General features: G+C 40.9%; 1 protein-coding gene across 1 annotated transcript; it reads right to left on the bottom strand.

The window, feature by feature from the left end:
• Positions 1 to 1,804: 1,804 nt before the first annotated feature.
• LOC149303631 (trans-1,2-dihydrobenzene-1,2-diol dehydrogenase-like) lies at positions 1,805 to 13,494 on the bottom strand. Its single transcript, XM_089479759.1, has 7 exons — positions 13,365 to 13,494; positions 9,107 to 9,218; positions 6,986 to 7,149; positions 4,990 to 5,242; positions 4,037 to 4,161; positions 2,687 to 2,837; positions 1,805 to 2,103 (listed from the first exon to the last, which is right to left on the bottom strand). The coding sequence occupies exons 1-7, from the start codon at positions 13,455 to 13,457 to the stop codon at positions 1,976 to 1,978; spliced, it is 1,026 nt and encodes a 341-aa protein (XP_089335885.1). The 5' UTR covers positions 13,458 to 13,494; the 3' UTR covers positions 1,805 to 1,975.

Genomic DNA, 13,494 nt, shown 5'->3' with positions numbered 1-13,494 from the left:
GTGAAGCAGCCACTTTACGTGACAGAGTATAGGGCTCATAAAAAGGCAATTGTCTGGTTATTTTTGTATGTGCATTTGTGTTTGGCTTTCTTTGTTTTGCTGCTGGAGAGATCTCCTTTATGCTGTGCAAAAATAGCTTGGGCTAGATTGGGGTATTTCACCTGGGAGGGTGTGGGGCACCATTTGATATTCAGCCTCATGCAGAAAAATGTTTTAACTAAGTGCTATTCAACATCCTTATCACTATGCTAGCTATTTGCCATAATAAATGAAATGAACATCTTTATCAATGACTTGGGTAAAAGAATATCAAATTTGCAGAGGATACCAAATTAGAAGGAGTAGCTAATACTGCAGAGGAGAAGATCAGCATTCAAAACAACCTTAACATATTAGAAATCTGGGCCAAAACTAACAAAATGAATTTCAGTAGGGAGAAATGTAAGGCACTGCACTTAAGGCAGAAAAAAATTAAATGCATACATATAGGATGGAGAACACCTGGCTTAATAAGAGTGGTGGAGTCTCCTTCTTTGGAGGTCTTTAAACAGAGGCTGGATGGCCATCTGTTGGAGGTGCTTTGTGAGTTCCTGCATAGCAGGGGGTTGGACTGGATGGCCCTTGAGGTCTCTATGATTCTATGATTAACTGTCCTTGATTACCCAAAATATTCTGCTGTCCTTTGTATCATCTCTTTCTTTCAGCTTTAACAGCCAGCTTGGTTCCCATTCTCCACTCCTGTCTCTTAGCTCTTACTCAGGTGGTATTATTTGCAGTGAAGGCCATGTGATAGTCTTTCCTAGTCTCACCCTTGATTGACCAAATGCACCCCTGCAGCACTCTGACAGACCTCCCCAAGTGTCTGTAATAAATGTAAGTCTCACCACATCTTCTTACATTTGTATGTGTACAAAACTCAGCGTTTGGATACAGGCGAAGCAGAGGTTTCCCTCTTCTTGAGTTGGTCTTCATGTTACTCTCTGAGTCTCATAGTTCTTACTATCTAATTTTTCTGCACCTCTACCCGGTAGTGTAGGGAAGCCAAGGATCTGAAGTGCTTTTTTTTTTTTTGAGGGGGGGGGGGATAAGCAGAGACAATGCCATTGGCCTAAATTCTATGGTTAGTCCTGGCTAGAACAGAGCCATTAAACCCAATGAATTTCCCTACATGTTGACCCCACCATTCAACAACTGATTCAATGAGCCTACTCTACTAGGGACTAACCAATAGGATGTCTGCCATCATCTGCCATTTCATACAAGCTTCCCCGTTCTCTCTGAGCTAAGCAGAATTCTCATGATGATTGGGTAAAGATACACTTCCTCCCTAGCAACAGTAGGGTTTTTTGAGCTATTAACTATTATTAACCATTACTATTAATTATCTTGAGGTGGTATGTTCCTTAAGGTGTCGTTAAGATCCATTAGCTTCACCAAAAGCTTGCTCCCAGTGAAAATAAAAACTGATAGAACTGATCTGTAAATATAGATTTTTGGAGTCTCTTTGGGACCTGTGATTCCCAATATTGTTTCTATCACTGCACCAGTGCTTCAAATACCCGTTGTTCCAAAATTAGCTTACTTGCTAATTAGCTTACTTGCTGTTCACCGCTATGATCTTTGGAATAGCGGTATATAAATAAAACAAATTATTATTATTATTATTATTATTATTATTATTAACATGTTTCCCCCCCCCCCCCCCTTTTCTGTTTCTACTCTTATTCCTTTCCTAGCTCATTTTTACAACCCCTATCCAGGCCTCCTTAGATGGGCATAGATACCAAAATATTCCAAAAATACACGGTTCAACATTTGAGAAAAGCTGTTTTATTAGCCATACAAGCTCCAGGATATCTGCCACCTTTACCACACATAGTTGTAAGCATCTGATTATGGTCAAGTGGAAATTTTGGCTGAAATGAGGAATATGAGGAGCCCAAGATTGTCTACAATAAGAAGGAATGAGAATGTGTCACACTTGGCTGTGAAGGTGCACTTTGTCCTGAGGATATAATACTCCCACTCGCTGACGAACTTCATCTAGAATTGAATTGATCAGCAGACTGTCCCCATGGGTCAAAACTGGGCTTTCCTTTAAGCCTAAAAAGGAGTGAGAAAAGAGGAGAAAAGGACATGGCAGAGTCCTAAAAGGTGAATGTAAAAGAACTCCCCTGCTTCTACCCAAAAAAGAGAAAGGGGAAAAATAGATGTGATATAATATCTCCACAAAGTGTGTGGGGACAATATATAGTGATTCAGGCCAAACAATTTATGTTACACTGCTTCAATTTATTTTTAAAATAAATGTATGCCCCATATTTGCTTACTATCAAAAGGTTAAGAACAGATTAACCTGTCTGTTGAAAACCATGCAGGCCAACTGGACGCAACAGAGTAGAACCTCTTTCCCCAATATAGTAAGTCAGAGTCTAAAAGGAGTGCACATTTTGATACATTTCTTCCCCCAAAGTCCACACAAATAAAACCTTTAATGACTAAGTAAATTCCAAGATGACCATCATTGCACAATACTGTCAATCCAGTAAGGATAGTCTTGACCTCAAACAACCATACATCTTTGTACTGCAACCTTTTCCTATTCTCCCTCTGTGTTTTTAAAAAGAGCGAAGGTACCATGTTCATATCCACCCTCTCATAAAGCAAACTGGTTTGAAACTAGTACCTTTGAGAAGACACTGTCGGACATGTTCTGCTTCATAACGTAGACCCGTGCTATTGGTGAAGTGCATTTTCTGGGAAGGTGGAGGTAGGGGGAATTTTTCTCTCTGCCCATTGATAACTAGCTCTGTTGGGCACCAAAAGGTTGATGGAATCTGGAGTGGAGGCATCAACAAGTAGAAAGGGAAGGTAAAACAGCAACAAATAATAGAATCAGTGTACATACATGTATGTGCCTGTGCCACAAAACTGATTCCACACTGTGCCTTTAAAGAAAGGAAACACACAACAGAACAAACTATTTTTCCAGATTTTGCTTTCTTTTCTATGCCCTCCAAAATGTCCTCCTTTATTCACAAGCGGGTATAACTATGATTGTTGTTGTGTTCCTTCAAGTCATTTATGGACTTATGACAACCCTGGCTTGGGGTTTTCTCAACAGAATTTGTTCAAAGGGGGTTTACCCTTGCCTTCCTCTGAAGCTAAAAGAGTATACCTGCCCAAGGTCACACAGTGGGCTTCCATGCTTCAGCCAGGATTCGAACCCTGGTCTTCCAGTGTCCTAGTCCAACACTCAAACCACTACACCACACTAGCTCACCAGGGTCTCTTTTACAGTATCATTATAGCACTTTGATCCCACTTTAACTGCCGTGAATCCATGCTACTAGAATATGGAGTTTCAGAATTCTGTGACAGAGCCTTAGAGCAGTAGTTCCCAGAATCTGGTCCTCCAGATGTTTTGGACTTCAGCTTCCGGAATTCCTGGTTGTTGGCCAAACAGGCTAGGATTTCTGGGAGTTAAAGTCCAAAACAGTTGAAGGACCAAAGTTTGAGAACTACTGCTCTAGAGCCTCATCAAACCATGAATCCCAGGATGCTGTACTTTAACTGTGTAGTGTGAAAGAGACCCAGGTCTTTATATTAGGCCTTCATTTAGGATTTTTCCCAAGGCCGTCTTCATTCCTGGGTGCTAATGCAGGAGGCTATTTCTAAGTCAGCCGTGTTCCTCAAGTCCTAAGAGCAGAATGGAAAGGTATAGCCCATGGGTAGCATGGGATCCCTGGGACCTTGTTTTATGGCCCCTGAAACAAGCAGAAAATCCCCAAGCACAGAAATCCCCCTATTGTTAAAAATGGCTGATTTTTCAAGTGAAAAACTTCCTGAAACCACCACAACTCCTGGAAAATTGCCTGTTTTTTTGGCTGAAACATGGCAGTAGAAGAGATGTTACGTCATTCCAAGTGGTGCTAGGAGTTATGCAGTTGCCAATGGAGTGCGGTAAAGTGGGAAAATGTCCCCAAACCCTTTTGCATTTGTCTATCCCTGCCTGAGAGCTAAAAGCAGGAATTACCTCAATCATGCCCTTGGTGCCATTAATGCTTGCACGATTGGGCATCTTGGCCGTCATGGTACAGGTAAGGACAGCCTGACGTTGACCTGAGTAGTTCAGAATGATTGATACTGTTTTGTCCACTCCTGTGAAAAATTAAACACAAGCATAGCTGGTTATTATTTAGATTGAAAGCCACCAATGAATACCAAGTGTTGTAGGCTTATTTTAGAGGAAAGAACTGGCAAAACCACCTCTGAGCATTCCTTGCCTGAGAAAATGCTATGAAATTCATGGGGTCGCCATAAATTGATGGGCAACTTAAAGACACATACCCACACGCGCCTCCAAGTCACCTGTCGACTTATGAGGACCTGTGAATTTCATAGCATTTTCTTAGGCAGGGGTCCTTAGAATTCTAAATGATGTAACTATATAGTGTGATAAGGTCCAAGAAGACAGGAGAACTTAACCCAACCCCAAATGCTCCGGAAAATCAAAGAAAAATTTACAGAGTGTCAAAAGACATTTAGAGAAAAAGTCATGGAGTAAGGAAGATTAAAGTTGACTAGCTGACCAGTTGTCATAATCTTTCCTACACAGGGAGTAAGCATACTGCATGAAGGTTGCCACTGCTGATACAGGGTTGTTTTTTTTAGTATTGAAATGTAAACTATATGTTCTACCTGTAGGATGGGGATGTGGCCACCAAGAAAACAAGAGCCTGTTTCAAGACATTTTGTTGCTGGAGGTGGAAAGCAAATGCCAACATTACTCCCTAAAACAAGCTATGTACATTTCAGACTAGCAAAGTTATAATTTACTTTCTGGATACATTTATGTTCTATTTAGGGAGTTATTGGTCAAAAAGGTAACCTTTCCAAATTCTAGATTCCAAAAAAAACTTTGCTACTATTTCTGGTCAACAAACAAACAAACAAACAAACACAAACAACAAAAAACAGAGTTCCAACCTGTATCATGTAGGAATCCAGAGGCAATGATGGATTCTGGCTTCTCTCCATTGAAGATCATACAGGCAAACTGGATGCAATAGCAACCAATATCCAGAAGTCCACCTCCCCCCAACTCTTTCTCCACACATCTGGGGATCGAGAGTTGTGGGCTCCCAAATTCAGCATGAAATACCATCACATCTCCAACTGAACCCTGCTTTAGCAAGGAACGGATTCTCTCAGAAGCAGGGAAAAAACGAGTCCAAAATCCCTAGTATAAAGGCAGGGGAAAAAAGGAAGAAATGGGTTAATCCATTAATGAGCGTATTGGGGTTGGGGATCAATATTAAAAGCACAATAACTTTTTTAGGGTTAGCTGACATGTCATAAAGGAAGCTTTAGAACAGGGATGGGAAATCTCTGATGGATTTCCATTCCCATCTGCCTTAACCAATACAAGCAATGATCATCATCATCAATGAATTTATTGTACTAGCCAAATGCCATGACAAATGAAACACACAGACAGACACACATGTATATAAAGGATACAAGATATCAAAAAAATAAAAATGACACAAAATGATTTTACAATGAATAACAAGAGTTGTTACAAAATTAGTACAAAGAATATCAAATTCAAAACTGTAAGTAATTTTTAAGTTTTCAGCAAGAAAATCAAATTAATACATCGAGTCTCCCTGACAATTTGTGGCAATTTTATTAAACCAAGACAGCTCCTAGACCTAGAAGCTTCCAGGAGCCATGATTTTGCACATACAGTTGGCCCTCCATACCCACGGGTTCTGCAGCCACGGATTCAACCAACTACATATTCACACATGGGCAAAAAAAATCCAAAAAGCAAAGATTGATTTTGCTGTTTTATATAAGAGACACCATTTTACTATGCCATTGTATATAATGAGACTGGAGCATCCATGGATTTTGGTATCCATGGGATATCCTGGAACCAAATCCCAGCAGATACCAAGGATCCACTTTACACACCCTCCAACTGTCTCGGCTTGGCAGGGACAGTCCCAGTTTAATCCTCTACTGTTTACTTTTTCATCTGCTTTAACATGTCCCCATTCCTCTCCCCTCTTCCCTCTTTCCACCTCTGTCCTTGGCTTACTTCAGTTTCTGTAAACTGAATTCAAAGTGCAAAATGAGTTTGCATTCAGCCAGAGAGAGAGGAGAAGAGGAGGCAGTGTCTTGCCCTTCCCAATATGCTCAGACCAACTGCTGCAACTTCTTCCAGCTGAACAGAACGCCCTGTGCTTTGCGATTCCAAATTGATACTTGAGATAAGCAAAAGGAATAAATACACATTTTAAAAGCAGAGAAAGGAAAGAGCCCAGCCAGTTCAAAGATACTTTTCTTGAGATTGCCTTTGAATGATAACACTTGTGCACTTGTGTTCCAGTTTTCATCAGTGAAATGTTGGAGGGCATGCAACTAGAAGTGAATATCTAGTATTTCTAGTTTCATATTTTGCCCATTTTCCACACTTTCAGGGGCTGTGAAGCCTATGGCATGTCTGTCAGGTGGAAAACAAGCCTGTGAAGTTGCCCAGAGAGCCAGCACGGTGTAGTGGTTTCAACATTGGGCTACAGCTCTGGTGACCAAGGTTCGAATCCTTGCTCAGCCATGGAGAAAGGCAAACCCATTGGATAATCTTGGGCAAGTCACATTCTCTCAGCTAAGGAGAAAGGCAAAAGCAAACCACTTCTAAACAAATCTTGCCAAGAAAACCCCATGATAGGTTTGCCTTTGAAGGCATACAAAAACAACAACAAATTGCCCATGTCTAGCCTTAAGAACAGGAAAAGTTGGGCACAGACTTAAGCTTGCTCCTAGCAAGCACAGACAGAAACATTTCTAGTCCCCAGCAGTACAGTGAGGATCACTTTGGTGTATTTTGGTGCTTGAAGTTGGCCCAGAAAGCAAACTTTCCCAAGAAAGATGGAGTGGGGACACAGCCCTCGATCCCCTGCACTCTGACTGTTACCTCCATAAAGAAGACTTTCTGTTCTTGAGCTGCCTGCACCATTGTCTTCACCTCTGCTGCATTCATGCCCATAGGCTTCTCACAAAGCACATTCTTCTTGGCTTGGATAAAGAGGAGGGTGGTTGGGAGGTGATAAGGATTCACTACCCCTATATGCACCACATCTGTAAAAGAGAAAGGAAGAGATCACCCAAAGTTCAGCAAGGGCAGGAAGAGGGGACAGATAGCTCAAAGTTAGGTTATATCTTCCTATTCCAATGATGGTGAACCTTTTAGAGGCCGAGTGCCCAAATTGCAACCCAAAACCCACTTATTTATTGCAAAGTGCCGTGTCCCTCTGGCTTTCCAGTAACAAACTCTGGCAAACTCTGTGCTGGAATGACGGCACATGTGCCCACAGAAAGGGCTTTGAGTGCCACCTCTGGCACACATGCCATAGGTTCACCATCACTGTCCTATTCCATTCAATTCCAGAGAATTCGAAAACCAATCTTTTTACAAATCCAAAAACTGTCAATGCCAAAGAGCAGGGGTAGGCAACCCTTTTGAGCCGGGGGCCGGGTAGCTGTCCCTCAGACAACTGGGGGGCCGAAGCCAAAAAATAAATAATTAAATAATTTTTTAAAAATTAAATAAATAAATAAACCGGGACAAATGTAGGACAAAATTTTCAAATGGAGGGCACTTTTTAAATAAAAAATGGAGGACACGTGAAAAAAATTGCTGATATTTTTAAAAATGTTAAGATAAATGCATGTTTCTGAGGCTTCTATAGACAATCACCCCCCAAAGGCCCTGGCGGCAATCGGTGGCAGGACCGGGCTGGGGCCGGTCCCAAGGCCTCACCGGGCCGCATCCGGCCCGCGGGCCGCAGGTTGCCTACCCCTGCCAAAGAGAATGATGAAATAAGAGAGGTAGCACAAGCACCAGGATGTTGTCAGAAACTCTCTTGTTAAAAGGCTGTACGACAACACTGCATGCAAAACTAAAACAGACTCTTTCCATATACAATCTCCTTGACCATCAAATGGAGGCTGAACATGATTGATGAAGAGGAGAAAGATGAAGAAAAAATTCATATATGCCCTGCCCTTTTCCCCAACGTCAGGACTCAAGGACCCTTACAAAAATTAAATAAACTTAAAAATGGTTACAAAAAGACAGGAAAATACACATACATTGTTATTAAAATACAGTTGCATGCATAGAATTAAACCCTTTAAAACAGATTCATTAAAAGACAAAAGTTAAAAATCAGCAGAGGAACACACAATAAAAGAGCTCACCATTCAAAGCCCTCAGAGCCACTTCCTAAAAACCCTGTCATAATGGGAAAGTTTTTACTTGTCAGCAGAATGACAAGGAGTCCCACCACCAGGGAGAAGTCTACCAAACTAACTTGAAAATGTGATAGAGCTGAAGATTTCCTGAAGAAGATCATTTGGATAGCCTGGACCCAAGCTCTATGAAGATGGTTGATGATTTTCAAAGACTAAGCAATCTTCACATTTCGGTGGATTTACTGTTTGCTGTCCAGTCCCAACACACACCCGGCTGGTCAAGATTATACAGAGAAAGAATCTGATTTGGTTTTGCAAACAATTTTATTGTCATGCAGTATTTTAGCAAGAGTTCCGTGCAAGAATATGTGCCATCCCCTCTTATATGCCAAAATAAAATAAAATCCCATTTTCCAAGGTAGTGGCAAATCCATCTGAAAGGTCTCGGCAAAGAAAGAGGAGAATAAAATGACGTGGATGTTTTAAACAGTTACCGAGTCACTTGTTTTTTCAGCACACATTTTTCCTCCTTTGAAGCAGCAAAGAATTGTTAAGTAGGTTGATAACTGAATGTTTCCTTTTGAAAACAGAGTTTGAGAAAACCAGGAATTATGAATATATGCCCCTGCACCCCAATGAATTCTTTCTTCCTTTAAAAAAAGGAACATATTTTGTTCTGTAGGATGGAGCCATGACAGTTAAAGTCATATTAATGTACTATTATTGTGCAGTGTAGATACAGCCGAAGTTTCTCTAGCAGCTTCTGCTGTGGGAGGCTGGGATGAAGGTTTACATAGATGGAGGGAATGTAACCTCAAGATTTGGGAGGAAAGTTGCTCACCCACATCGGCATCTTCAGCAAGTTCTGCATAAGACCCATAGGCCTTTGGGATGCCATGGATCTTAGCATATTCCTGAGCCCGGCTAAGGTCACGAGAAGCAATGGCCACCACCTGGAAGAAATAAGAACACTGGTTTTAAAAAATTAGTTACATCGATTTCCTTCTTTTTCTCCATTGAACTCAAGTTGGCACACAGCCGTGGAACTCAAAGTGAAGGCTAATGGACTGGTGCCAGTCTGTAACTACCAGTTTCTGAAGAGTTTCAAGGGAAAAAAAATTGTAGAGAATGGGCACAACTATGCTGTCAATGCATGGCATTTTCGGAGAAAAAATGACTGTTTTCCCCACATCAGATAGCTTAAGAAGCACTGTCATACATGAATCTTCTCTTTCCCACACAGGTCAGGCACCGAAAAGGGGAGAGTGATTGATCCAAGGTTCATCTACACTGTAGAAATAATGCCACTTGACACCACTTTAAATACTATAGCACCATCCTATGGAATCCTGGAATGTTTAGTTTTACAAAGCCTTTAGGCTTAGCCTTCTCTGCCAAAAAGTGCCGGTGCCTTGCAAAACTACAAATTCCAGGATTCTGTAGGATGGAGCCATGGCAGTTCAAGTGGTGTCAAATGGCATTCTTTCTTTTTCTTTCTTTTTTTATAAACTTTATTATATATTAATATATTATATATTAATATTATTTATAATATATTATATATTAATATACTGCTATATACAAGCAATTCCACAGCATTTTTAATGGTGATCAACATTCAGTTATTTCATCTATCATGATTTGCCGTGAATAATTCTTGTCAGTCGGTCCATTTCCATCATATCATGAAGTTTCAGTAGCCATTCATCAATCGATGGGATCTCAGTTGATTTCCAATATTGTGCCAAAAGTAACCTTCCAGCAGTTATCATACAGAGAATTTTCCGCCAGTGGATGGCTTTGATTTTCTTTGGAATCTTATTCGTCATATTTAAAAGGTATATTTCAGGGATTTGTTCGAAGTTTCTCCTGAACCTGATTACAGTTTATTTTCAGAGCTCAGTACAGCCATAAAGCAAATAAACTTTAAGATGTTGCCCACACAAAAACTGCTGCCTGAGGCAGTTGCTTCACTCTGCCTTAGGGCAGGCTCAGCCCTGTTAGGTAAGAAATTACCTGACTGTGTGCCTTCATTTCTGCTTTAGGGACAAAGGGAAAGGGGCACATTTTTGCAGTGCTATAAACAGAGAAGCTACATTACTCAGTTGAAGGACTGAATATAGGGAATGATGTGTGTCCTTGGCTGCATCTGCACTGTAGAAATAATCCAGTTTGACACCACGTTAACTGCCATGGCTCAATGCTATGAAATTCTGGGAATTGTAGCTTTGGGAGACATTTAGGCTTCTCTGCCAGAAAGCTCTGGTGCCACAGCAAGCTACAATTCCCAGAAATCCATAGCTTGAGACTGTGACAAAGTATCCAAATTATCCATTGGAGAGGCAGTTAGAGATGTGGGAGTGGAGTGAGAAAACAGCTCAGGAGGAGAGGGTGAGAAGATAAATTTCATCTGCATACAGGTCAGGGCCAGCCCTAGCATCAGCCAAACTGAGCCATCCTCCCCAGCTAACAGGTAGGAGGAGGGAATGTCACAAAAAGGCAGCAAATAATTAGTTACTTTTCTTCTTGTCAGATTTTTATTGCTATTGCCAAGGATGTAGAGGTGCTTGTGGGATTTCCTGCTTCCTATGCCAAAATAAACTGCTTGTCCTTAGGTACTTTGCATCTTGACTTGTTGGGCGAGTCATTTGCTGTTCTCCTTCTTGGCTCAGTCCTAATATTACTGAAAGCCAAGGAATTTTCATGAGGTCATTCAGGGACAACATGTAGACAGAAGAGGGAAAGGGACAATGAACAGATCACTGAAAGCCAGACCCTCTAATGCTGGTTTAATATTTATGGAACACTTTCCACACCAGAATTCAAAGACGTAGCCATGTTAGTCTGGAAAATCAGTATGCAAAGGGATCTTTGTAGCACCTTTGAGACTAACTGAAAGCACGGAAGCTCATGCTACTAGCTTCTTTCTTTCAGTTTAGTTTCAAAGGTGCTACAAGATCCCTTTGCACACTTTCTACACCAGAGTATTAAATGATGCGATTTACATCCTGAAGCTGGACAGTTTATCTATTTAATCCAAAAGGCCAGGAAGAAACACAGCTTGGAAAAGTTTCTTTCTCTACTACAACTCCTGATAACAAAATGTTCCTTTTGGATTACAATGCCCAGAATCTCTCCAGCCAGCATGAAAGCAATGGCACTTACTTCTGAATAGAGAATTGAATACAGAAAATTAAATACATTAAATAAAGAGAACGTACGCCATCCTGGACCACACTTGCGTCAAAGAGCTCAAAGAGATGAGCACTTCTGGAAAGGCCTGAATACTATCCATTGACTGTGATTTAACAGCCAGATCTTTTCTGGTACACACACATTTCCATGAAATCTAATATGATGAAGGGCTAATATACAACTCCTTCCAATAAATGATAACATAAAACATGGTTCAAATGCCTACATTGCTCATACAGTCCCATTGCTTAGAATATTTAGGAAGATTCCTATATACGTCCCAATGTTTCAAGTCTCTATAAGTCAACTTCTAAGTTCGATAACAGGGAAAGAAATTAAGGACAAATAAGAAACTGCAACCACTGGACAAACTGCATAGTGTGGAGTTTTTAGAAATTATTAATTTGGACTATAATTTCCTAACAACAAAAACAAAGAAATTTCCAAGCACTGAAATCCTTCCTCTCAAGCCTGGGACCTAAATGTAAAGGTTTTTTTTTTAAAAAATGATTACACAAGATGGAAAGATAGAAGTCACATCTGGAAGGGAAAACATATTTCTTGTCAGCTTTCCTTGTTTAAGGGCTGCATTCTTGTTTCATAACTTTGGGTCAAAGCAAACCGAAAGACATTCATTGATGGTCACTTTCTTTCAGGGAACTTGAATTACTTGGAGCTGGATCCTGTTTAGGTGTAGACATGGATCCTTGGTTGACTCCAGCTCCCGAAATTCCCCACCTTGGGGTTTGTTGTCTACAAAGAATCTGTACTCTGGACAAGAGGCTACTGTCAAAACAGACAATGGAGAAACAGAAGGGTTCCCAATTGGCAAAGGGGCCAGACAAGTCTGCATCCTATCACCCTACCTATTCAACCTATGTGCAGAACATATTGTAAGGAAACCAAGTTTGGACATGGAAGAGGGAGTAGTGAAAGTAGGAGGAAGAAATATCAACAATCTGAGATATGCTGATAACACCACAATACTAGCAGAGATCTGGAACAACTACTGTGGAAGATCAAAGAAGAAAGTGCAAAGGCAGGCTTACTGTTGAACATAAAGAAAACAAAAATAATGACCACAGTGAACTCACACACATTCAAACTAGACAATGAGGAACCAGAAATAGTAAAAGAATTCTCATACCTGGGATCAAACATTAATAGAAATGGGGACTGCAGCCAGGAAATCAGAAGAAGATTAAGAATGGGGAGGGCAGGTATGAAAGAACTAGAAAAGATCCTAAAATGCTAAGACATACACATCAGCACAAAAGTTGGAATCATACAAGCCATTGTATTCCCTATTACCATGTATGGATGTGCGAGCTGGACAGTCAAGAAAGGAGATAGGAGGAAAATCAACTCATTCGAAAAGTGGTGCTGGAGAAGAGGGCTGAGGATCCTATGGACAGCAAAGGACAAACAAATGGGCCCTAGAGCAAGCAGATCAAACCAGAAATAACCCCAGAAGCCAAGATGACAAAACATAATAGACTGTCATACTTTGGACACATCATGAGAAGGAATGAATTGCTGGAAAAAACAATAATTTTTGGAAAGGTTGAAGGAAGTAGAAAGAGAGGAAGGCCACATGCTATTTGTATGGACTTTATTAAAGAGACCACAAATATGAGTTTGCCGGAGCTGGGCAGAGCAGTAGAGGACAGGGGGGCTTGGAGATGTCTCATCCATAGGGTCACTATGGGTAAAGATCAATGCAAAGACAGTTAACAACAATAAAAAGTCCACAAAAATTCAATTTTTCTCTCCAGCTCTGGTTATGAGGAATCAGTGGGAGAAAGGAAGACAGAGGTCCAGCCACAGAGATAGTTCCCATCAAACCTCAGGCTGGCTTTCTAAAACTTCACCTTCTTTTCCTTGCAGAGTTTTCTCTCACCTACCTGGTGATCCTCGGGTGGCAAAGTCTTTAAGGCAACTAGGAAATCATGGGCGATCTTCCCTGCAGAGCAGATTCCCCAGCGGATGACCACCATGGCAAAAAAAAAAAGCAAAGGAGGAGGCTAAGAAGCA

This window comes from Sceloporus occidentalis, unplaced genomic scaffold (genome assembly GCF_023333645.1).
Source record: "Sceloporus occidentalis isolate IW3139 unplaced genomic scaffold, rSceOcc1.0.p SCAF_14, whole genome shotgun sequence".
Classification (NCBI taxonomy): domain Eukaryota; kingdom Metazoa; phylum Chordata; class Lepidosauria; order Squamata; family Phrynosomatidae; genus Sceloporus; species Sceloporus occidentalis.
Note: the sequence above shows the minus strand (reverse complement) of the source record. Positions and strands in the feature narration are given on the sequence as shown.

Bases quoted from the DNA above. Each gene is read 5' to 3' on its own strand.
- LOC149303631 (XM_089479759.1), bottom strand. From the start codon at position 13,457: ATGGTGGTCATCCGCTGGGGAATCTGCTCTGCAGGGAAGATCGCCCAT. The intron at 7,150-9,106 runs GTGAGCAACTTT...TCTCTTTTACAG, and splicing joins TGCTGAAGATGCCGATGTGG to ATGTGGTGCATATAGGGGTA. The intron at 2,104-2,686 runs GTACTAGTTTCA...ACTCCTTTTTAG, and splicing joins CCGACAGTGTCTTCTCAAAG to GCTTAAAGGAAAGCCCAGTT.